At 40.2% G+C, this 26,485-nt stretch overlaps 1 protein-coding gene across 2 annotated transcripts in view; it reads right to left on the bottom strand.

The window, feature by feature from the left end:
- Positions 1-5,728: 5,728 nt before the first annotated feature.
- COG6 (component of oligomeric golgi complex 6) overlaps positions 5,729-26,485 on the bottom strand; it is a 60,198-nt gene continuing 39,441 nt past the window's right edge. For both annotated transcript variants that reach the window (XM_063333393.1, XM_063333402.1), the window contains exons 14-19: positions 18,807-18,938; positions 18,095-18,262; positions 15,968-16,075; positions 14,372-14,425; positions 11,704-11,783; positions 5,729-8,270 (exon numbers count right to left, since the gene is read on the bottom strand). In XM_063333393.1, coding sequence (XP_063189463.1) covers positions 8,123-8,270; positions 11,704-11,783; positions 14,372-14,425; positions 15,968-16,075; positions 18,095-18,262; positions 18,807-18,938 — 690 coding nt within the window. In that variant the 3' untranslated portion in view covers positions 5,729-8,122. The remainder of the gene's footprint in view (positions 8,271-11,703; positions 11,784-14,371; positions 14,426-15,967; positions 16,076-18,094; positions 18,263-18,806; positions 18,939-26,485) is intronic.

Below are 26,485 nucleotides of genomic sequence, written 5' to 3'. Positions count from 1 at the left end.
TGGAGAAGGCAGATCTGCTCCATGATCTCTCTAGTGTGGCCATGGGAGCTGGAAGCATGACCCAGGCTTCTCTTCACTTGTGTATTCAGGAGATTCAAGAACCTGTGAAACTTCTGGAGGCAATAATTCAGGATTAGAAACGTTGCATTTGGACAGTTTGTACAACAGAGGGTACAAAGAGAACCACGGAACTGGGATGACCATGCAGAACTGATACAGACAGTAGGGACAAGACCTTTCTTTAAGAGTTTCTTCATAACTTGGCCCTTCTGAGGGACATTTTCTGAGCTATTTCTAAGGGAGAAGGACCTTTAAGAGTTTAGACAGTCTTGTAAGAGTCATCTTCTGAAAATCATTCATAAATTCCTATTAAAAGTTCATGAGTCTGCTAGGCTACAAACAAGGACACCAAAAACACTAAGGAAAAAAAAATCATCATAAAATATGAATAAAATATGTGTCCTCTTCTGACTCTTGCCCACTTCTGACTTTGATCTTTCAAGGTCAACGGCAGATCCAGAGGATGAGCTCATGTCCTGCCTCTGCAGCCTGGCATTGCTGCCGAAGGCCTCTCGTGGAGCCAAGCCCAGGCAGAACTTCAGCCCCAGGCTCTGCCCCTGCCAAACCTGCTCTCACCCAGACAAAGGCTCATGGCCGGCCAGGGACCGGTGGTGCAGGATGTGCCCAGGGAAGCTCTGTTTTCTTCCCTTTTTCGCTTTCTCCGTGACTCCTGGAATGCGTTTGCACACGGTGGAAAAAATGCAAAGGGCAGGGAGAAGCGGCCAGGAATGTCACCTTCCCTGTCACCCTCCCCGTCGGCGCTCGGCAACGGGGGCCGACAGGCACTGTGGCTCACGCCAGCATCAGTACCCAGGGAGGGACATCGCAGGAGCCCTCGATGCCCGCAGCAGGTGAACTGCCCAGGGACACGCTGTATTTTTGGGGTAATCCATTCTAGAATGGGAAAAAAGGAAAAGGTACCGTCTGCACAAACTCCTGCACAAACTGAGTTACGCAGGCTCGCAGTGGAAGAGGTGAAACCTGTTTTGATCAGAAAACTGGCTCGCAAGGTGTACAAAATACTTCACAAACTTTTGAACCCGTCTTCTCCTCCCCATTTTCATTAACGGGCATCTTTTATCCTGTCCTAAGCAACAGCAACAGGACTAATTAGTTTAACAAGTACAACAAATGGTTTTATTGACAAAAAAGAACCCTTTGAAATATACATTACACTCACAAAGGATTAAATTACACCCTATTATCCATTTTCCATAAAATAAAGATTACTTTGATAAATCACGACTAATGTTATCTTTGGCTGATAAGAACTCTGTGCTTATTTGTGTGGCTTCTATAAATAGTGTGTTCTGAATTTTTTTTTCCCTCCCTAAATATAGCCAATGATAGAGTCTGCCAGGCATTTTCCTGCAATTTGACAATGCCACATCTGTGAACTAGGCTGCAAATGAAAGCTTCATTGTCTGAATACGAAACATGCAACGGTCTCTTCCTTTTTTGTCAGCTGCTCTGCAGTAATCTATCAAACACCTTTCAGCCATATCTTGCTCCATCAAGGTTTCCTTACTGCTAAAGCAAGGTAGTCAAAATAAACTTTTTTTTTTTTTTTTTTTAAGAGAAAAGCCTTTGTGGTTCATCTTTTCATTGCATGCAAAGCCTGTGTGACAACTTAGCCTGAGGGGGGTCATAGCCTGATTTAGGCCTTAGTATACATAAGAATAAGATCTGTACATTAACATACATAAAATAAGGGATAAGTGTACTTTTTCAGGTGTAAAGGGCTCCTTTGCACCTCATCTTTCCATATCTTTGCACTAGAAGATTCTGCAGATTACTGAAGATTCACCTGCATCATCTTTGAGGGGTTGAACAGATAGTCAAGGACCAAGACAGAAGCAATGTCTTGGGTTTACTCCATTTCTCCTCCCACCACCTCTGTATAAAGTGGCTCGTTACTGAAGGATGTAGATAGGTGGGGTATTGGAAGACCTTTGCGTGACAAGATGTTCAGCCACCTTTTGAGCATTTGGTAACCACATCTACTGGAGCAGCGTGAACATCCCCACTGGAGCACCAGCCCAGCAACCTAGCTGGGCAGCAAATACCTGGTTTAGTACAGCACAGGAGCACACGTTCACCTTTAAGACTGAGGGGAGACCTTATCGCTCTCTACAACTACCTGAAAGGAGGTTGTAGAGAGGTGGGGGTCGGTCTCTTCTCCCAAGTGAATAATGACAGGACCAGAGGAAATGGTCTCAAGTTGCACCAGGGGAGCTTTAGATTGGATATTAGGAAAAAATTTTACCCTGAAAGGGTTATTAAGCGTTGGAACAGGCTGCTGAGGGAAGTGGTTGAGGCACCATCCCTGGAGGTACTTAAAAGATGGGTAGACGTGGTGCATAGGGACATGGTTTAGAGATGGTTTTTGTCAGCGTTAGGTTGATGGTTGGACTGGATGATCTGAAAGGTCCTTTCCAACCTAGGCAATTGTATGATTAAATAGCCTTTAAAAAAAACTTTTTAAGAAGTAGTTTGATTCTGAAAAACTGAAGTTCGTTTCCTACCCTGCAGCAGACAGCTGGAGAGCCAGACCTTCCCTGCCACACCAGGGGCACTGCCTCTCCCACTCTTCAGGACAAATATCCGAGTTCAAGTTATATTCATTTCCATGTTTTGAAATTCTTTCAAGAAACAAATTGGCTCAGAGTTCAACCACTGCTTTGTACGTCACTGGGTGACTCAAAGCATCTCATTTTACTCCGAATTACCCAAGGGTTAGAATCACTGCAGGATTGTCTTGAAGTTTAGTTTGCAAAGTGCTTAAGAGCAGTGGGGAAAAGATGTAGAACTTCTGGAAACCTTTAAACAAGAAAATCCAATATGTGAGGGAGTTCAGTTATACGACATACTGCTAGTTTCTTCGAATCTCCATTTTGAAGGCTTCGAACTTTTCAAACATAACATCCATTTAATGTCAATTTACAGCATCTAACCCTACCACGGCTGTTCTGGATTGGTGCCCTCATCACAAGCAAATGGCTCTTTTTCTGCGTTTTCTCTCAGAAGCAGGTGGCAGGAGATTTCAAACAAACCCACACCCATGTCTGTGTTGCTTCTGGAGGGTGTGTTTTTCTCATGGAAATATGTCTAACCCCTTCGTTTAATTTTCAAAATTTTATAAGCTTCCCACCCCCTGGGCTGCCTGCAAAGTGACTCAGCAAGGCAAGCAAAAGGGATCAAAGAACAAATGGAGTTTTTTAAATGAATGGAAAAGTTTAGCGGTTCTGAAAGTATTTTCCTCCAACACGTATTTCAAAAACTTTAATAAAAATAATTACAGCTGAGTCTATCAACAGACAAAATGCAGGGCTAGAGTCAGAAATCTCAGAGAATAGGGAGGAGCACTCTGAAATGCTGCAAAATAAATGTATTCTCACCTTTCCAAACCACCTTGAGATTCTCTTTTCCTGTAAAAAGAAAACAAACAAAAAAATCAGTGTGGCTGGGCTGCTGTGTGCTTGCTACAATTAAAACAACTTTTATATTTTATTTCCATAGCGGTGTGCATATTTATAAAGAGGGGAGAAGAAAATGGTACACATGGGATTGAACACAGAGGCATTGTCACCTGTGCGGACAAACCACCTTGGGTCCAACCCAAACTCAACTCTCTACCTTGCTTTTTGCTGGAAAATCTGGGGGAGATAACGTCCTGGGATCCTGATTCTGTTTCAGGTACCTGTGTATTGGAGGTCAAGCATAAGGCCCCTACGTAACAGCTGAGGGAAGATCTAGACCCTGGAGTCCTCGGGAGAGTCCTCATGCACATGCCACAGGGCTAAACTCCTCCTTGCTTATTCTGTCTCATGCCTCCCATATTTTGCATTGATTTATGTGCAGCTGATAAATTCAGAAGAGAAGAAACAGAGCTGCCCCATCTCATACTACACAACGGCCAAGGGTTTGGGTGCTCTCCAGGAAGGCGGGAAATGTCGATTCCAAACTCCTTTTGGCCCAGAACCCGGCTCTCCCACTTACCACAAAAGTGCTCTTTCCATCAGACAACGATGCAAAACGAGGCCTTTTACTCATCTGTTCTCAGAACTGGGTTGTCAGTGTCAAATGGCGAGATAGGCGGCATTCAAACACCTCTCTCACCCGGTTTTCCCAAGCATATTGCTGCCCAGCACAGAATAATGGCCTCACCCTTTGAAGGCATGCCCCTCCATATAACATATCTGACGACCAACACCAGAAGCGCTAATTAACCAGCCCAGCCAGGTGAGCATCTTCTCATCCACTGTGATGCTCAAGTCAGACCCGCAGTAACTGGTCTGAATACGGATCCAGTACCGACCCCCGGAATGGTCACCAGTGGTGTCTCTCAGGGCTCAGTTTTGTTTAATATCTTTATCGATGATCTGGATGAGGGGATTGAGTGCACCCTCAGTAAGTTTGCAGATGACACCAAACCAGGTGGGAGTGTTGATCTGCTTGAGGGTAGGAAGGCTCTACAGAGGGACCTGGACAGGCTGGATCGATGGGCCAAGGCCAACTGTATGAGGGTTAATAAGGCCAAGGGCCGGGTCCTGCATTTTGGTCACAACAACCCCGGGCAACGCTACAGGCTTGGGGAAGAGTGGCCGGAAATCTGCCCAGCAGAAAAGGACCTGGGGGTGCTGGTGGCCGGCCAGCTTAACATGAGCCAGCAGTGTGCCCAGGTGGCCAAGAGGGCCAACAGCATTCTGGCTTGTATCAGGAATAGCGTGGCCAGCAGGAGCAGGGAAGTGATGGTGCCTCTGTACTCGGCCCTGGGGAGGCCTCACCTCGAGTCCTGTGTTCAGTTCTGGGCCCCTCTGTACAAGAGGGACATTGAGGTGCTGGAGCGTGTCCAGAGGAGAGCTACCAGGCTGGTGAGGGGTCTGGAGACCAGGTCATATGAGGAGAGGCTGAGGGAGCTGGGCATGTTTAGCTTGGAGAAGAGGAGGCTGAGGGGAGACCTCATTGCCCTCTACAGCTACCTGAAAGGAGGTTGGAGAGAGGTGGGTGTTGGCCTCTTCTCCCAGGTGAATAATGACAGGACCAGAGGAAATGGTCTGAAGCTGCGGCAGGGGAGGTTTAGGTTAGATATTGGGAAGAACTACTTTACTGCAAGAGTGGTCAGGCACTGGAACAGCCTGCCCAGGGAGGTGGCTGAGTCACCATCCCTAGAGGTGTTTAAGAAACCTCTAGATTTGGCCCTTCAGGGCATGCTCTAGTGGCAGAGATTGTAGGTTGGGTGGGTTTTTTGTTTTGTGTTTTTTTTTTTTTTTTTTTTTTGTTGTTTTTTTTTTGTTTGTTTGTTTGGGTTTTTTTGGTTTTTTTCTTGTTTTTTTTTTTTTTTTTTGTTTTGTTTTGGGTTTTTTTGGATTTTTTTGTGTGTGTGTATGGTTGGACTCGATGATCTCAAAGGTCCTTTCCAACCATGAAGATTCTATGATTCTATAATTCCATGACTCCATTTACTGCAACGCTTCTGGGTCATCCCTCAGACTGAGCAATTAGAGGACTGCAGCTTCACAGTTCCTGGAGTGGAAATCCTGAGAATTTGTAAAATAAAAGAGTCAGAAATGCCAAGCTACAAAAGGCAGGTCAAAAATCTAATCACTCTTCCCTTCCTCCTCTTAGGAAGGCAAGCAGGAGGAAATAACAACATGGAAGACAGACGTCAGTAAATCAAATGCTTTTATTGACATTCTTTATTTGTGACCCTCTGCCATTTACTTTAATTGCGCAGACCAAAATTAGCGACTGACTTTAACTTTTATAAGTTACAACTTTTATATCTTTTGCATTTTTATTAAGAGAAGATAAAATCATGGATAAGTCTCTACATAGACTCAAAGATAGGAAGCAACTTCTTACTAATCCTCATGCAAACTACTGACTGATTATTGGAGACTGAGGTTGAGTGTAATTTCAGGAAAAAGTTCACTCTTATGAGCATGTTAATCTAATAACAAGCTAATTTATAATTCTTTCACAACCGATGTAATTTTCATATATTAGATAATTATTATAGGCATATTAAGCAATATTAACATTATTAAACAACAATGATCAGCCTTCTGAATGTATACTATGGTAATGCAAAATCTGAGTAATTTAAAGTGCCTTACCTAGTGAAAAAGCATAATTGTCAATTACAGCTTTTCTAAGCTTCTAGAATTTTTTGTCTTACAGGCCTGGAGTTTTTAAACAGAATAAATCTAACATTCACATTTACAGAAGAATTTATGCCTGATCCAAGAACTCCAGGGACACTCAGACTTTCCAATCTTTTTCTATTATACCAACAAATTATGCCCATTTGGAAAAGGAGCTATTGCTTTATTGTGGTATTACCAAAGAAGGCGATTTCTGAGCGCACTGGATATATCTTGTGCAATGAGTTTTCTGAGAGACTATAACGTATTGCTGCTGCTCTTCTCTATTTCTTGCTCTTTTGCAAGCATGCACTAAACTGCAAACTTGTCTGACACTAAATATGTATTTTATAAGGGGAATATTATTACTGATAAAAATAAAATATGTTAAGTTATTCAATATGAATGACTGCTCATCTCCCCCTTGATGTATATAAATAAGCCACATCTAATATGAGTGTAAACTCAGGCAACTGTAGTAACACTGTGGCACCCATACAACAGCACAGAGAAAAAAAAAAGTGAAATGCTTCCAACGAACAGCTTAAATTACCTTTAAAAAAAAAAAACAACACAACAAACCAAACACCTAATCCCAAAACATCCTGAATTCCTTTTACTAACTTTTTGTTTCCTGGAGGTTTCTCTGTAACAAGGCTTTCCTAAAAGAAGAGTATGTTTAAGAAATTTGCAGAAAATTATCCTAAGACCCAAGAGAGAACAAGTGTCCTACTTACCCATTTTCCTCTTTTACTGGAAGGAAAGGTCTCCTAAATCATTAAGTCTCTATATAATTAGGGTTTCAACGCAGAGCAGGTTCAGCTTTGCACTGAAGGAGGAGAGAAACGAAACCTCCCCTCGTGGCTTTCTACGCAGGAGCCTAGAACAACTACAGATCCCGGCTCTCCCACGTAATTCCCAGGAAAACCTGTGGCTGCCGCAGGTGAACTTAACTACTATTTTTTAGGAGCACCACTGCAGACATGTAAACCACGAAAATCTCTTGGTGGATTACTAACTGAATAAATGCTTGTACTGGAGCAGATGGACTTCTTCTGTACTTTAAAAAAAAAAAGCTAAACAAAACCCAAGCACGCGTGAAGGAGGAATGGCCATACTGCTGTGCAAACCATTTTCCTAACCTACGTTGTTACTGGTCCCAGCCTTAAGAGATCAGCAGGTTTCAACTGATATGAGGATTCCTACAGAACGATTGCACTGAAATAAATTCCTTCCAGTAAAACAAAATCATACAAATAACTTAAAGCATTAAGTTCCAGGTTATGTACATGCACGTAGCTCAAATATTTCTTTTTCTTACAGAAATACCAGAACTAGCAACAACGATAATGGCTTTCAAAAAAGCACATAAATTTTGCCTCAAAGATTTAATCAACAGGATTTGAAAAATAGCATAAAATATTCCGAAATGATTTATAAGCTGTAGAAGTGATGTACTTGAGACATTCAAAGTATATCAGTTGTACTAAAATTACAGTTATCAGCGTTTACTGATGATAGGCTGAGAAAAAGAATGAAAGAACAGGAAAAAGAGCAAATAAAAATATTGGTGAGGTTGTAAGAGACGCTGGTTCAACCTCTAGTTGAAAGGATTATGTACAGCAAGGAAAAAGCTTCTTTCTCCTTTTTCAAAGAGATTGCATATTGTCAAGGTCCATTTCCATTAGAGGAATACATTAAAATAATTTTTAATCTATATTCTATTTTCTGGCCTATAGAAGGTATTCAAAGACACAGGAAACACTAGACTTCTGCCAAGCAGATTAAACAAAACCGCATTCCTACATATTTTAACTATACAGTTACACATCAAAATTCAAAACATAAAAATAACTGGATGCAAATACTCAACAAATACAGCATTATGGATTCTGATAAATTTGGGAGAAGCAAGACTATGAAAGGAGTGCCTGAACTTGATGAGGAGATCTGTGTAGTATGGTTTCTGGATCCTTATATTCGTTTGAGGGATCCATCACAGCTGCATATAACTCACTGTAAGCTCTGCAGACCAGTTCCGTTGACTGTTTTAGTATCTGCTCCCTAAAAAACAAAACAAAAGTATAATTGGCAAATCATAGGGAATACAACTGTACTACGTACAAGGAATTAAAGACAGACACTAAAAATACACATTAAAAATCAGCATCAGTTACTTTAAAAATCCTTTTTACGTCAACTGTGAAAACAGCTTAAAGTTTTTTTAAAAAAAAAAAAGGCGGCTTCTTCTCTTTGTATCATACACAGATAAACCCACATATATGATCTTGATAACCAAGAAATTAGCTTCTTTCTTTCTGCAATCATGAAAAAAAAATAGTAAAAGGATTTAATCTGCATACATTAGTTTTTCACCTGCATTCCCCTGCATCTTTTAAAAGACTGATAATCTTAGCGATCTACCTTCTACCTCCTGTGGCTTCTTGCTGTCCTTTGTAAATACACACCTTCCCCCCCACCCCCCCCCCACCTACTAGCAAATATATTCTATTCACTTTGTCTTGACAGCAACTGATTCCATAACTGGTCAAAAAAGGAAAAGCTGAAAGTGATAATGGTCACAGATCTAAAACTTGCTACAGCCTTTTACAAACAATGCTATGAAATCTGTGTCCTGTTATTTTCCTGGATCTAAACAAGTAACAATGCACAGAGACTGCATGCTACATTTAAACAGAAAGTTTAATATTTTTTGAAGACAAACTAATATTTTTATTCTACACTGCCCATTGAATCAGTTTACTTTAATCACCATGGTGATGTGTTTACAGTTGCATTTTTATCTATCAGAAACAGTAGTTACAACTATTTTGCAGCCAAACCCATGCATGTGGAACTCCAGGAGAAGCTGAGGAAACCAAGGTAACCATGAATCCAGATTCAGCCCTGCAGCAGTAATACGCAGGAAAGGAACAAAGACAACCAAAACTGCATCCACTAAAATCAGGGCTGAATTGGGAATTGACAAGGTAAAGAAATCTCAGAGACCAAGTGTGTAGAACTTCATCTTTTCAGGAAATACTAAGAAATAGAAGGTATGAGAAAGAAGATTAAGAGACACAACCTGCATTTTATTCTGATGCAGAGTATCCAGTTTTTCGATACACAGGATCAACTGCCAATATTACTAGGTTATTAGCAAATCTATAAACACTATTATAAGGGAAGTATATTCAAAGTGTTCAGGTAGAACAACTGTCTCTGATCACAGTCTGGGATCACAATCTTTTAAGAAAGTACTGCACACAGAATTCGTATAAAACAAACTGTATTGCATCAAATAATATTAAATTTTTTAAAAAGTTCATTAAAATATTAGGGGACTGAACAGCATCAAATGAGTCTTTCCATCACATAATGTCAGTGTCATTAATCAGTACATTAGGATTTCAGTTGCCATAACAACATGATACATTTTATCACTAACACAAATGGCAGCACTTTCTAAAAATAGTAATTCCAGCATTCAGTTTCTGTGAGCCAACAGAAATGAAAAGCGCTTTTCAAGACCAACCACATAAATAAATAGCTTAAAACTTTTTAAATGAGCAAAAGAATTTGAAAGACAAGAGCATGCACTGGCAAATGTTGGAAGGAATGTTCTTCATGGTTGTAAAGCTTAAATGATATTGCCAGTGAGTACATAATACACTAGTCCCCTAGCAAAAGCATGTGGTCGGATTTTGAAAGCCAAGGAACTCTTGGGTTCCAGCTGAACCGTTGGAACAGTGGATCACAATTATGTGATTTCAAGGAAGATGTCTTCAAAACTGACATCGAACACTGCCAAAACTAACTTGAAAATTTCAACTACTATAGCAAGAGATTAAAATTACAGTACTGGTTAAATATTTTGCATGAATTTTGAGAAATTTCAATTTTACTACAGAAAACATTGAGTATTAAGACTGTGATTCTACAAGCATGCATTTCTGTAAATAGGTATCTTAACTTCAAAAGATAACATGAATTCAGTTTAAATTGAGTTTAGAGAGGTTTAAAAAGCTTATCAATGGGATAAGGCTAAGAGTGCATACATGACCAGTTTATCCTGGTTCATCTCACAGAAGAAATGATGAAGTCAAAGTAATTTCACTGTGCCTGAGTCTTTATGGTAGCATAAAGTCTACCTCTGAAAAATTGCTTCTGTGTTAGCAGTGAAAATTCGAGGCTTTCAAAATACATTTACTGTTATTATGATTTTTAAATAGACTTACATTAAAAAAAAAATACCAAGAGCTAAAATACAGGTTTAATACCTTAACACCTAGAAGCAGAAGTTGCAATGCTTCACTGACGTTGCTGCTCAGGCTTCCCTGTTCGATCTATACTGGAGCAAAACAGCTCTTACACAAGAGGGGGAGCTCTGCTGGCTGAGCTGCGGGAAGGGTAACCCTAGGAGAGGGACCCAACAAACTGCTGAAAAGCACCAACATCCCCCATGCCAAGCCATGCACCAGGTATATGACGTGGAACTGGAAGCCTTTGGATGAGGAGAACCGCAGCAATACAGCAGGAGAACCTGGCAGCTGGACTAGCTGATTGTTGTAGGTCTCTTTCAACTGAACTACTCTATTCTAGTAAATTCCCAACAATCAATATTTTCCCCTTGACATACGTCATTTTTTAATTGCAAGATAATGGAATATAATCCCACTGAGAACAGGTACTAGTAATGAGACTCCAAATATTGCCGCATTACATAAAGTGTGGTGTACTAGTCTCAATTTCTCACATATTCCATAATCTGCAGTCTTCACAAAAGCGTGAAAAATAATGTTGAGAAAAGATGTTGATCAATGTAGCATATAATTCTCTGAGTTTAAGTACTACAAAATGTCTTCATATGGTTCACGCTTAATTGGGAAGAAATTCATGGCACTTTCCCTAACCTTAGGGTTCAGATATATTCAAAAAACAAGAGAAGAGGTAAATAATAAAGTTCTCCATTCCATACTTCAAAGAAGAAATCACTAAAAAAGAAAACATATTAAGTGAAAAGTAATAGCACAATATTCAAAGAGACAGAATGCCAATACTCTACAGCAGAAGACAACAAAGTTGAAAATTCCAGACCTGACGGAGCAGTGGGGATAAAAGAAATCTTGAGTGAAGAATTACAAATTTTATGTCTTTGGCATGCTTACAAAATAGTTCTAAAACGATTTACAACTAAGTTGACAAAAAACTGCCGACACAGTGGAACTTGTTCAAAATAGATGAATGTAGTTCACGTAGTTGATGGTGTCCGTTAAATCAAGAGTAACTACTTCAGAAAGTTACACATTTACATATTCCTCATTGCTTGTTCAAAAAGAGGAGAGTCACAACAAAACTGAATTGTGACCTGAAGGACAATGCAAATATGATTACGGTTGATAACTGGAATTCTCATCATGATCCACTAAAACCTAATCAAATTCATCTTTCTGATCATTATGCAGGCATAATAGAAATTCAAAGGTAAGGTACTTACTTCACAGTGGCACTCAGAAGAAAATTCAGCTGGGACATTACCAGACTATCTGGAGCAGACAGATAGCGATCAAACTGAGCCTGGGGCAGGGGGGTGGGAGGAAAAGAGAATACGCAATCAACATATTAAGAAAATAGGTAAAAACACGGATCTCTGAAAAGTGACTACATTAAAATGTCCCCTTCGTATTTGAATAAAAACCCAACATTTTCTCTTTTAATATAGAGCCTAATATAATATACAAGTGTTTAAGGTAGAACTTAATAGTCCAAAACAAATGTCTAACTTCAGCATCTCTGTCACCAAAACTTTAAGTTTCTGACTCTGAGGAGTATAAGTGGAGGGGCAAATAATGAGAATCCAGCTTCCATAATTATCCATCTAAGTTTCCTATGCAGCTGGTGCACGTGTGCACGCACCACCGCAGACCAGACCTAGTCTGTTCAGGGCAGAGGGAACACAGTCACCTTCAGATAGAAATCTAGTCTGCCCAAGTTAGACATGTTGCATGTTTCTTTTTACTTTTTGTCAGGGAGTAACTGCTTAATAATCTAATGAGCACTAACACTGGGGAAAAAAAAGTGCAAGGGACCTAATTCGGGTTTCTTGAACTGCTTCTAAGCCTACTTCTCCTCCCCCATATAATACAGTGGAAAAAAAAAAAGTGGTGCTTTGATTCTAGTAGTTTGGAGAGGAAAACACCAAGAAAGAACATTAATGCTGTCTTCAACTATCTCTCAGAGAAGCTGTGGATGCCCCATCCCTGGAAGTGTTTAAGATCACATTGGATGGGGCTTTGAGCAACTTGGTCTAGCGAAAGATGTCCCTGCCCACGGCAAGGATATTGGACCAGACCTTAAAAGGCCCCTTCCTACTCAAACCATTCTATGATTCTATGATCAAATGGGTGACTATAGAGAAGGTGGAGCCAAGTCTTCTCACAGGTGAAAACATGAGGAACACTGGACACATATTACACCAAGGAAAATCCTGATTAGGTAGTAAGAGAAAAAATTCTCACCAGGAGTGTCAACACTGAACAGGTTACTCAAAAAAGTGTCAACAAGCACTGAACAGGTTACCCAGAAAAGATGTATAATCTCCATCCTTGGCATTACACACTTAGGCAAGGCCCTAGGCAACGTTATCTAATGACGGCAACCTTCCTGAACACTGGGTGAATCTTCTCAAGTTGACAAAACCTGAAGTCCACATCCATCCATCATTTAAATGTGCAAAAAGTGGGCACAAATGACTAACAAAGTCACTCACAGTTATCACGAATTAACGTTTTGGGGTTATCTGACCTTGCCTGGAAAGCAAGGGAGCTTAAGCTGAGAGAGAGGTATGAACTTTACTAGAACAGCATTTGCAAGCACATATGAACAACTTAAAAAAAGCTGGGACCTGGAAAAGTTTCAGGTTAAGGTGGGAGGCAGTCAGTCTGCCTGCAAGTGAATCTGCCTGCACATGCTTTAAATCCTGGGAAGCCAACAGTTTAGTCCGATAGATGGGATTCATATGGGTTTGATTTCAGCACCCTGGGTTCCATTCTGGTTAAATTGTGTTCACACAACCAGACATTAAACAAAGTAATGAAGAAAATAAAACAGTTGTATTCTTCTCTTAACTATTCAAGTGAAACAACTATGTACTGCTATAGATAACAGAGTTACATATATGTATTTTAAAGAGATGGTCTCCAAGCTGCAGTCTTTAAATTTCTCATTGGTCTATAACACCATGATAAATAGAAAATATTTTAAATGCAAAATTAATAAATATTTATAAGAATGCATGCTGATCAGAGTAAACCACTGAGTGCTCTGTGCCAGAGCTCTGTTCATCCAACCAGCTTGGGAATCACTAGATTAAAACTTGAACACAGGAAAACAGGCTACACTGACACAATTAGGAGGGATTTAACATACAGCTTAAAAAAACCCAACAACCTTTTAAAAAAAAAAATTCTTTTAAAAAGACCTTTTTTTCATGGGCTATACATGTAATGCTGGATGAGTGGGCCTCATTTACAGTTAAACTTTCAGAATAAAGCTAAACTTGGCTAAACTAGAAGAGTGACAGACCATTTATTATTGCCTACTGAACTGTGATACTGCTATCTCCATGCAAAATAGCCTTCGCACACTCTAAGAAAAAATATCATCTGATAATTTGTTTTAAAATATATTGCAGCATTCAACTTAAAATATATAACTATGACATATGCCCAGCACCTAACTTCTGAGTTTAGCTGAACTATTTGCATAAAATCAAAGCCTTAGGTCTAAAATTATAAATGATAGCAGAACCTATATTTCAAAGCATATACGCAAAAAAGAAACTTTGGTGATTAAAACTAATTAGAGCTAAGTATTTGCTTTTAGCAATTTAAGATGACTCACGGGATAGCATTCTTGTAAGGAAAGTTCTGTTTCTCAAGGCTTAGAAACTAATATTCTATTACTACCCTTCATAAATAATTTATGTATTTATTGCTTCAAGTGGTCAAATTACTACAAATGAAGAAAGTATTCCCAGACATGTAATTTAGCTATTCTTAAACAGTAGGACTGGTTAGATGAATATCTACTACATCACATAATTAACAGCATTCTTTCCCATGTCACAGCATCACCACCATAACACGGAATTGTAAAATGTTTACCATTGCAACCTTCAGAGACACGGAGTCCATACTTGGCAAATTTGAAAGAGGACCCTGTGAATCAGTAGTCAAAGAGCAGCAGGGAGGAAAAAAAAAAAAAAAAAAAAAGAGGTCATACTAGCATACGGAAAAAGATAAATAATAAATTCTACAATCAGTCCAATACTAAATTGTTATTTGGTCCTGCTACAGGATCTTAAATGTTTTGAAACTGAATCACCATAATAATAATGAAATGCTCTAACAGTTCATTTGTATTCTACCCCTCTCTTAAATTAAAAGCTCAGAATACTGAGTTCTTAATGTGTCCTTTCAAGTCCTTTTCTTCCTTATTCACCATTAAATGATAAACCCCAAAAAAGGCTTCCACAAGGCCTAGGATAAAAACTGAACTGGAAACTGGCCACATCTCCTTGGTGTTACAGAATTACAGAGGACAACTTCCCTCTATTCATTTGTTCCGGGACCGTGCAGAATTCAAGCCTATTTCCCAGTAAATCTTCTGTGATGGTACGACATTACAATGCTGAACCTCCATGCAAATCCTGTGACAATGCCACCTCTACAGCCAGGCAGTTGAACAGATATAAATGAAAATTGCTACATTCCATTAAACAATCTGCCCTAGACAATTTGAAATTGGTTTTAGAACAGGAGATAGGCTCATGAATAGGAAACAAGCCAAGTTATTAATCAGATTACTTATACATTTATTTATTCATCTTCATCCACAGAAGTCTGTTGAATTTGCGCACTTTATGCAAAATTATTGGCTGAAGAAACAACATAAAGCTCTCCAAGAGAGTCCTGCTTTCTCCAGAAAACGCTGTTCTTCAACTTCACAAAAGGACATGGTCACTGCTGAAGTGAAGAGGGGCTGTATTAACACCCATCATACAACAACTGTGGTCCACAAGAAAGAAAAGAGTGTGAGCTCTGAATCTCAGTTTTCAGCTCATCCTAAGAAATCTGAAGTTTTCAGTTTTAGAATCTCACTGTCTTGGTGCTAGAATAGCTAGAGCAATGAATAAGGACAAAAAAGAAACTATTTCAAATTACCATTAAAACTCATTTGCCAGTTTTTCACAGTAGGAAGAAAGCATTAATTATTTAAGACACGCAGGATATCCACTCTGTGCATGGTCTTACAGCATGCGGTGAAAGAAACCTGAATGCTGCATGCACTGGAAGTCCAATACGTTCTTGATGTCATGGAAGTGGTATACATCGTTAGGACTTATGTTTTAGAGCTAGCTTGACTCTGAGACACTGAGCCATACTGAACTACCTATGCAGTTATTCTGAGAATGTACAGGATGTCTGTGGTGTATGGAGCCTGCTGATGGTACACAGATAAGCTGCAGAGCAAGACTGCTGCATACCAAACCTGCTAGGCTTGCCGAACATACAGTGTAGGGGAACTCTGTATGTAGTTGCAAGTTTCTCTAATAGCCCTGGTCCCATGTGAAAAAATCAACATATATTACTGAGGTTTTGCTTTAAGAGGAAGCTTAATTTGCAAAAACATTAGTGCCAAAATTATTCTAGTTGGCAAGGACATAGTACTTCCTCAACATGTGCATCATATAAGCTTACCTGTTCCGGTTTGTGTTGCTGCAGAGCGTTATATATATAACTTAGACCAGCTCTTGTTAACACGTAGGAAGCTTGTTCATTTATGAGCGTATCTAAATGAGCTTCAATCTGAAATTTTAAGCACAAGGTATTTATAAAACGTGCACGAGAACATTAAATAGAACAAGCTCTGAGGTTAAAAGGTCTAGAAACACAGGTAAGAAGAAAAACCACAAATAATAAGGAGAGTGACCAACAAACAAGGAAAAACCACAAATACATACAGCCTAATTATTTTCTCCATTTATATCTTGCATATTACAAGGAGCCAACAATAGAAATATAGATAATGCTTTCATGTCTGACTAACAGAAGAACCTAACTTGTTTTTGTATTGGTAAATTCAACAGCACCAAAAATTAAGAATACCAAAGCTCTAATCTTAAAAATTACTATATCATTTTATTTTGCTGTAGTTCTTTGAAAATATGTGATAAAAATCATCCAACTCTTATTGAAAATATTGACAATAGCATGGCAGTTTTATAATACAAAAGAGAATGAGACAGTCTTTCACAAGGAAAATAAAACAAACTAAGTCATAATCAGTAATGATTTTTAAATTCTATACTTATAAACATGTATTTGAAAAAGTTAACTGAATAAACAATAGACAATGAAATTACAGCTATCAATTTTAATTATCTTCATATGAAAAAAGTCATAAATGTATTTTACAGTCTTAGTGTAATTTTCACTTTACAGAGAAACCTCATCAATAAATCCAGTCACAGCAGAAGCAATCATTTTTTAGTTTGAGTAGTCTTGGAAAGATATTTGGGTATATAGACATTTTTTACTTAATTTTCACAGTAACTACCTCACATTTCATTTATTTTTTCTTCCAATCCTGAAGAAAAGCAAAAATTTAAAATATATTACTCTAGTAAAATGTAAGACTTCCATGTCTGATATTTTAAGAGTTCACCTTTTTCCTTCCTAAAATTGTTTAGAAAAATGCACTTTTCTTTTTAAATCAGGAGGGAAATCTTAATATTTCAATTTGGAGATTTTAACTGTCTCAGAGAGTTCTTTTTTTCTATGGAAAATGTTTCTCTTATTAAATATGCCATTCTAACTCTACTTTAATAACCTACTTATGTATAATCTTAAAGATATTTTTTCAGTCTGTTCCTGTATTTGTAAAATGTTTTAAGTAAATGGTATTAAATGCATAACCTTCAATTCTACTGCTTATTTGAAGAATAAATCAATTGCAACATTTACTGTGGAAAAAAACCCATCTCTGATAATGGAAATTAGAAATGCCCCAGACAGTTTGCTGGGGTTGTCGGTTTGTTTGTTTCAGAGCTAAAAGGTGCTAGAAATTCTAATTAGGAGTAGAAAGTGAAAAAAATGGCTCACAGCCAATCTTTACTGGCATCTTCAAATAAGAAGTTGTGACTTTTTTCCAAGCCCCCAGCTCCAAAAGCTCTCCTGAGATACACTGCAGAGCTGTTCATGTAGCAAAACTATAAATGGGCAGTGCCTATGTTTTCCTGAATCAATGGCTTATGAACTACAGTTTTGTTTCAAAATGGTACCACATATGAACTACTATCCTGGCACGTTAGGTGAAACCAAATAAATGAGAAAAAAAAAGGTTCAAAGAAGGACTGACATAGTAACTTCAGCTATGCTATATTGTAGTATACTAGATGATGATCGATTATTAACTGTATGATGGAATACAGTCAGCCATTTGACTCTTTAAGCTTTCAACTTCCATTTGCTGCTTCTCACACAGTTTGCAGATAAACATTAGAACAATTAAGATAATGAAAATGTATACTGATATACTTGTGTATGTATATATATCATAGGTATATAATATGTGTTTATCTGCAACTAAACTAAACCTTCTAATCATTTTTTTGTCTGTTTAAAATGAAGGATGCTGTGCACCGTAAGCTCTGATAACTGCTATTCGCTGCTGGTCTCTGAGAAGAAGCCCTTTTATTCCATTTCCCGGATTTAGAATTGACCCAAAGTCAACATTACAGAAGATAAATATGTTCGCATCACAACTTACAGTCTGCAAAAATCAGTAATACGTTTATTTTCTTTTGGGGCTGTGTTAAAGCTTACCTGAAACTGTAACATTTCTAGACGTTTGTCAGTGAATTCAAAGAGAGCCAAAGTAGTCTTCATCATATAAAGTGAATTCACCATGAAGGTTGCCATATCAGCTGTGGCCAAATTACTAGCAGACATAGTACACATCTGTAACAACGGATCTAACACACAAGACAGAACCTAAAATAGAAAACACACAGAAAAGAGGGAGGGGAGGGAGGAAATTATGTCACACGAGGCTTCTAAACTCATTCTGTCTCTATCACGTATTTATTCCCCAAAGCAGAATAAAGAGAAATTAGAGTTTCCAACTGTGAAAGCAGTTTTCTACTGGATTTGTCAGCAGGTGATCAGCTACCATAGTGATGGGAAAAGTATAAAAACCTTAGAAGAACAGATTCTAACCTAGCAGGAGGAAGAGTAACCCAGATTAGATAATTGGTAATCGTGCAGTCTTGAGGGTGTATTTACTTAATGGAGTAGTAATTGGATAACAGAATTTAGATGCTGCGTTAAGAGTAGCACTCCATACTGTACTGTAATTATCCACTTTGTTAGTCACCCTCTTGTTCATGTTACAAACTCAGGTTTGGTAGAAAGCTCTAAAATGGGACCAGACATAAAAGATTACTGTTCCACCCATCCTTTGTGTACCAAGACTAGCTTACGTGTACTTCCCCCCCTTCCCACTCCCCCACTTAAAAGCAGTCAAACATTCTCATACCTGCACAAAGTCAGCCTGACGGGCATCCAGTGGAACAACAGATGAGTCGTGAGATGCCAGAACCTCCCGTAGCAAGTTAAGGGTCTGATTTAGTGCAGAGCTTGGGCCAAGATCAGGAGGTGGGAGTTCAACCTGAAGAACAAGATTATCTGTTTGTGGATTATTTCTTTTAGTTTCATGTACAGCAAACAGCAGCCAATCTGTTAGCACAATAAAATAATAAAGTTACATGTAGCCACGCAGAGAATAATTTGACACTAGACAAATCTAGCGTGCTTCAGAAGATAAAGGCCTGCAACTTCCAGCATAACCATCCTATTCAGTGACAAGCAAAACTGAATTTCTCCTTTCGTTCAGACTATGCCTATTTTGTAATCTAGAGAAATCCAAACACTACCGGTTTTGGTTGTAAAAAAAAAAAAAAAAATTCATTTGCTATCTTAAGAGTCAAAAGAATAGTCACAGTGTTGGCACTACTGAGTTCACTTTCAACAGGACCTCCTGTAAACCCTCCAGAATCCAGTGCAGGCAGAGCTCTGGGATATTAGGGCTATCCTGCAGCAGCTGAATGAGGTCACCTTCTTGACAAGGCTGCACAGCCCCTGTCATGCTGAGTGCAAGAGCTGCAGTCACGGACCCAACAGTTGTAATCCCTAGCAAGTTTGTACCTTAAATTACCAGTACACGAACGAACTATGCACAAGTTAACTCAAGCACACCTATGTAAACTGCAATGATACTGCAAGAACTGGAATGCAGGCCTACCTCAAAGAAGAGAAGTAGGAACCACAGATGTTTAAAAAACAGAAAGAATAAAAGTTTGTAAATCTTAAAAGGGAAAAAAACCAAACACTTTCTGAGTCAGAGTATGACAAGTTGGAGCACTGAAATGGATTGAAATTCTACACTATTTTTAACAGAGGCTCACATACTTTAGCCCTTCTTTGTTACAGGCAAATACCCATTAAACACTTCATAAAAATCATAGAATCATAGAATTGTTAGGGTTGGAAGGGACCTTAAAGATCATCTAGTTCCAACCCCCCTGCCATGGGCAGGGACATCTCCCACTAGATCAGGTTGCTCAGAGTCTCATCCAGCCTGGCATTAAAAACTTCCAGGGATGGGGCTTCCACCACCCCTCTGGGCAACCTGTTCCAGCATCTCACCACCCTCATGGTGAAGCACTTCTTCCTAACGTCCAGTCTGAATCGTCCTGTCTCTAGTTTTAATCCATTCCCTCTAGTCCTACCATTACCCGACATCCTAAAAAGTCCCTCACCAGCTTTCTTGTAGGCCCCCTTAAGATACTGGTAGGCCACTATAAGGTCTCCTTGGAGCCTTCTTTTCTCCAGACTGAACAACCCCAACTCTCTCAGTCTGTCCTCATAGGAGAGGTGCTCCAGCCCTCTGATCATCCTCGTGGCCCTTCTCTAGACACGTTCCAGCACGTCCGTATCTTTCTTGTAGTAGGGGCTCCAGAATTGGACGCAGTACTCCAGGTGGGGTCTCACGAGAGTGGAGTAGAGGGGGAGAATCAACGTTTATATAAGATAAAACCTAGCACACCTCTCCCGACCCACATTCCTCAGGCTCTACTCCAAACGTAGTTGCATCTTTCTTGTCTCCAGTGTTGCCTCAAACTGGCTTCCTGCTGCCTCCAGACCCTTTACTACAAACCCAGGCTGCTGGCCTCGCTTCCTTCTGCCAACAATCCTCTCCCCTCCTTCCTCTGCCTTCTGCCTACCCAAGAACAAACACAAATCCAGCTGGATCACATGGGAGTAAGGAGACCCCCAGCAATACAGATTAAGCTAATGCTTCAAGGCATAATCTCCTTCTAGAAGGATGTAGGGAAAACCAAGTTTGGCTGGAACTGGTGTTTGGGGCCAGAAGAGCAAGGCACTGTGCCTTTCTGCAACGCTCTGAACACTCCAGCCCCAAGCCACAGGCACCATGCTCCAGACCTTCCCAAGTGAGAACTAATGATTAATACCATAATAACGTACAAGTCTGAATCTCCAAGGAAGAAAAAAAAATATCAAAGCAGCATAGGCTGATGGCTGGAGAAACCAAGGAGGAGAGCGTAACAGACATTTTCAGAGTGGAGCATTTCAGAGCTTTCTGGAAATGAACCTGCACCTAACTACAGAATGGAAGGGGTTGGAAGGGACCTCTGGAGATCATCTAGCCCAGCCCCTCTGCCAGAGCAGGGTCACCTAGAGCAGGTTGCACAAGAACGCGTCCAGGCGGGGTTTGAATGTCTCCAGAGACGGAGACTCCACAACCTCCCTGGGCAGGGTGTTCCAGGGCTCTGCCACCCTCAAAGTAAAGAAGTTCCTCCTCATGTTGAGATGGAACTTCCTATGTTCACGTTTGTGCCCGTTACCTCTTGTCCTGTCGCCGGGCACCATTGAAAAGAGCCTGGCCCCATCCTCCTGACACCCACCCTTTAAGTATTTATAAGTGTTGATAAGATCCCCCCTCAGTCTTCTTTTTTTCCAGACTAATGAACGTGCCACCAGAGAAAGAAGAAACAACTCTCTTTGGAGCCAGGCCTAGCTTTCACACTGTGTGTGTTTTGAAACATCTGAGACACCATATATGTCCCCATACTGTTATCAAGACAGATCAAACAAAAAGTTTTTTGCATCCTTCTGAGTACAAAGTGTTACTCTATTCTCACTTTCCAAGAGATAGTACACTGAATTTGAGGAACTAGCGAAAAACTAAATCTAATACGTTCAGAGAACAGTTGTTATTCAGCCTAAGCAGTCTTGAAAACATAAAACAAATATTCTAGCAATGAAGTAACAGTAATTCAGAAAAAGGCACTTATTCAGTGCTGATCAGTAGTAAAGTTTACTGAAATTTACTGCACTGAATGACTTTCTTCTTGTTTATTCTTGTTATTAGGGGTATTGATTGTGCCCTGAACACACTGTTCTCAGACCCGAACTGGACCGTGTTCAGGGATATTTTGGCATTAATTTGAGACTAGAGTTTGATGGGGTTTTCACTTCCAACACACACATAGATCATGGCCATGATAATTTCAGGCTTCTTTGCACAGAATTTTTGTCTCCTGAAGTAGCTGATGGTCAGAAGCTTCTAAATTAGTTTCATCTTTCATTTAATCTGTTCTTTAAAAGTACACTGTATTCTAGATGGGAACAAGGAACAACATTATGGAAGAAGAAAACATGGCAAGGAAAAAAGATTTAGATCGTTAGATTCTATTGGGGTTTGCATAAAATTCCTGACTACTGCAACAGAGGCAGAATTATTGGTAAGTGGAAGGAAAATTAAAGCAGTGCTATATTCATTTTGAAAACTCTTACTTTTTTGGACATTAATGTAGATTGTTTGGTTTGGGTTTTTTTTCCCCCCAGAATTAAAAAGGAAACAAATTCTCCTAAAATTACAGTGGACACTAAAATTTGTACATAAGGCTTACTATAAAAGGTTGTACCTTCATTTACAGTTCTGCACATCAATCAGTTGGGAAATAATTACTAAACCAGTAATCTTCCTCCAAATAAACAATCCAGAGCAGGTTTCTCTGGCTATGAGAGCAAGTAGCTCAAAGGATGCCTTGAAGGTTTTAACAAACAGCAAAGAAAAATACAGGAAAAAGAAAAGAGTATCAACAATCAACAAGGGAGTGCATGTATGTTGTTTCCTTTTCTCATTTACAAAGAAGGTTAAATGGAAAAAAAAAAGTGCCATTTTTGTTCCTATTAAATACAGTTAATTTTATTAAGGACTGAAACAGATATTAAGGACAGCAGCTTTGCTAGAAGCTCATATGTGCACCTGAAAATACTGCATAGGCAAGCAATCGAAACTATTTATATACTATCCGACTTCAATATTAGAAAGCTAACAGTACAGAAAGACATGGACATACTGGAATGAGTTAAGAAAAGGGCCACAAAGTTCATGAAGGGATTGGAGTACCTCCTACACAAGCAGAGCCTATGTTCATCCTGGGGAAAAGGCAGCTCAGGGGGATGTTATCAATATGTATAAATACCTTAATGGGAGGGATAAAGAACAGGGAGACAGACTTTTCTCAGTGGTGTCCAGTCAAGAGGCAACGGGCACAGACTGAAAGATGGGAAAACAATTTTTTACCGAGAGGTTGGTCAAACACTGGAGACGGCTGCACAGTGAGGTTGTGGAATCTCCAGCTTTGGAGACATTAAAAACTCAACTGGAACCAGTCCTGGGCAACCTGCTCTAGCTGACAGTCTTTGAGCAAGATGGTTGGACTAGATGAACTCTAGAGGATCCTGTTGAATTCATCCACTCTGCAATTCTGTGATTACTAGTATTAAACAAAAGAAGGTAATTTTAAACACAGAACTCCTCAGAGAAAGCACTGCTTAGAGTGACAAACAAAAGGTTTTAGGCTTTAAGGGCCTAATCAGCTTTTAATAGTCTTTTAAAAACCTCACTGGCAGGGGGTGGAGGCAAAGCACTACAGACATGGAACCTTGTAAAAACGTATCTGGATGTTTCATCCCGTCAGTTACAACTGATTAGTATTAACTACAGAAGTTCATTCTACAAATTGAGACAATATTCACCGTAGTTAAACAGCAGCAGTCTAAGAAACTCAGGTGCATGTCTACCAGAGAAGCCTCAGAGAAGGAACCCTAAGCTCTTTTGAGCCCTGTTAGGATCCTAGAGAGATCACAAAGTAGAACGCCTAATGGCGTGCTTTTCTTTTCAGCTATTAAAGTTGGTCTTGGAAGAAAAGAGAACAGAAAAAAATCTTGCTAGCTTTGCTTTGTTCACCTGGATCCATTCAAAACCACAACAGCATTCAGATCACAACATCAACCACTCTGATTTAATCTGCCCCATATCTGGTTTCCCAGAAACCTAATAGCTTTCATTCTGACAGGAATCAAATTATGAGGGAGAAGTTTACAGTTATTCCCATGCAATGTTTTAATACCTCTCCCACTGACAGATAATGCAATCACAGCATTTAATTTGCATACATCTACGCTAAAAAGAACAGCATTAAGGAATAAAAATCCCAAAACTTGATTTGGGGTACTCTACTAATAGTCTTCTAACAGCTCAGACAGCAGATGACAGGTTGGTTTGGCATAATTTCTCTTTAGTACCCTTATGATAACTCTCATTCCATTTAATTCAATGTTTGCAATTATTCTTTCCTTTATTAATTGTTCCGGAGTACTACCAAAGCCTGAGTAAGGACAGGTGTGCTTGAAAATTCCCCAGTTTCTAAATGTATTAGCTGGTCCAATAAAATATGCTGGCATAGGTTAGTCTAACAGGCTTGTTAAAATGCCTCACCAGTGGACTCATGATTTTAAATGACAATCCTCTCAATACGAGAGAGCTGAAAGAGCAATCCATCTACTCCAGTGCATTAGGTGCTTTGAACTTTGCTTCCAGTTCTATTGGAACAGTTTCTGTTGTTCTGATAATTACTTTCATTTCGTATTTTCTCCTGGATTTATCATCATCTGTAAAATGGTAATCTGTACCAGGCTGTTCTTAGTCACATCCAGACAGTGAGTAACACAAGTAGAATCCCAAATCTCTAAACACTTCATTTATTAGTGCAGGGTCAAAGGAAACATATAAAAGGATACATAACCTATAATTCTGATCTGCTCTACTAGCATGGCTGGTAGACCCATGGCTAGGTCCAAAAAAAGCTAAAAAGAAACACATACAAACATGGTTTTGTAGTACTGGGATGCTACCAGTGTCCAAAAAATGTTCTGATTAAACCAGAATGTAACCAGAACGTGACCAGAACAAACCAATTGTTACCAGAGCAAGAAGGCACTGACAGGACTGCCCAACGCTGCCTCTGAAGGGTAAGAGCCAACAATGCCAAGGAGACACAGTGTTTGCAGTAAAAGCTGATGCACTGAACCTTCGGTTACACACAGCTTCTATACAATGTCACCACTGAGCTCTATGACAACCTGAGAAACTCAAAGCTGTGAATGGCGTTTTAAATCCTGAAAACAAAAGGTCTTTGCAATGACTCTGTTACCAAGCTTCACGTCAGTTTTCAAGGAGTGGCGGAGCCAAAGAGACTCCCTTGTGTATCGCCTTTCTTTGGTAACAATGGACTTCCTTTCAGGCAGTACACTGAGTATCTGTGTTCCATAGATTTCAGATCACGGAATCTTCAGAGTTGGAAGGGACCTCTAGAGATCATCTAGTCCAACTCCCCTGCTAGAGCAGGATTGCCTAAAGCACGTCCCTCAGGGCTGCATCCAGGCGGGTCTTGAAAATCTCCAGAGAAGGGGACTCCACAACCTCCCTGGGCAGCCTGTTCCAGTGCTCTGTCACCCTCACCGTAAAGAAGTTTTTCCGTGTATTTGAACGGAACTTCCTATGTTCTAGCTTGTGCCCATTGCCCCTTGTCCTGTCGCTGGGAACCATTGAAAAGAGCCTGGTTCTGTCCTCCTTAAACCCACCCTTTAGATACTTGTAAACATTAATCAGGTCCCCCCTCAACCTTCTCTTCTCCAGGCTAAAGAGTCCCAGCTCTTTCAGCCTTTCCTCATAAGGGAGGTGCTCCAGTCCCATAATCATCTTGGTTGCCCTACGCTGGACTCTCTCCAGCAGTTCCCTGTCCCTCTTGAACTGGGGAGCCCAAAACTGGACACAGTACTCCAGTTGTGGCCTCACCAGTGCAGAGTAGAGGGGGAGAATGACCTCCCTCGACCTACTGGCCACAGTCTTCCCTGTGCAGCCCAGGATGCCATTGGCCTTCTTGGCGACAAGGGCACACTGCTGGCTCATGGATAATTTGCTGTCTACCAGGACCCCCAGGTCCTTCTCCTCGGAGCTGCTTCCCAGCATGTCCGCCCCTAACATATACTGGTGTTTGGCATTCTTCCTTCCCAGGTGCAGGACCCTACGCTTGCTTTTGTTGAACCTCATTAGGTTCTTCTCTGCCCAGCTCTCCAGCCTGTCCAGGTCACGCTGGATGGCAGCACGGCCCTCTGGAGTGTCGGCCACCCCTCCCAGCTTGGTATCATCAGCAAACTTGCTGAGGATACACTCTGTCCCCTCATCTAGGTCATTAATGAATATACTGAACAAAATTGGTCCAAGTATTGACCCCTGAGGGACACCACTGGTTACAGGCCTCCAACTGGACTCTGTGCCGCTGATCACAACCCTCTGAGTTCTGTCACTCAGCCAGCTCTCGATCCACCTCACGGTCACCTCATCTAGCCCATACTTCCTCAGCTTCCTAATGAGGATGTTATGGGAGACAGTGTCAAAAGCCTTGCTAAGGTCAAGGTAGATGACATCTACGGCTCTCCCCTCATCCAGCCAACCCGTTATAACATCATAGAAAGCTATCAGATTGGTCAGGCATGATTTGCCCTTGGTAAATCCATGCTGACCACTTCCAATAACTTCCTGTTCCTCTACGTGTTTGGAGACGACATCCAGAATGAGTCGCTCCATTACCTTCCCAGGGACAGAGGTGAGACTAACCGGTCTGTAGTTCCCTGGGTCCTCCTTCTTGCCTTTTTTGAAGATTGGAGTGATGTCAGCCTTCCTCCAGTCCTCAGGCACCTCTCCTGTTCCCCATGACTTTTCAAAGACGATGGAGAATGCTCTAGCAATAACATCTGCCAGCTCTCTCAGCACTCGCGGGT

Source organism: Chroicocephalus ridibundus, chromosome 1 (genome assembly GCF_963924245.1).
Source record: "Chroicocephalus ridibundus chromosome 1, bChrRid1.1, whole genome shotgun sequence".
In the NCBI taxonomy this organism is placed as follows: domain Eukaryota; kingdom Metazoa; phylum Chordata; class Aves; order Charadriiformes; family Laridae; genus Chroicocephalus; species Chroicocephalus ridibundus.
The sequence above is the reverse complement of the archived record's forward strand: the minus strand, read 5'-3'. Positions and strand labels throughout refer to the sequence as shown.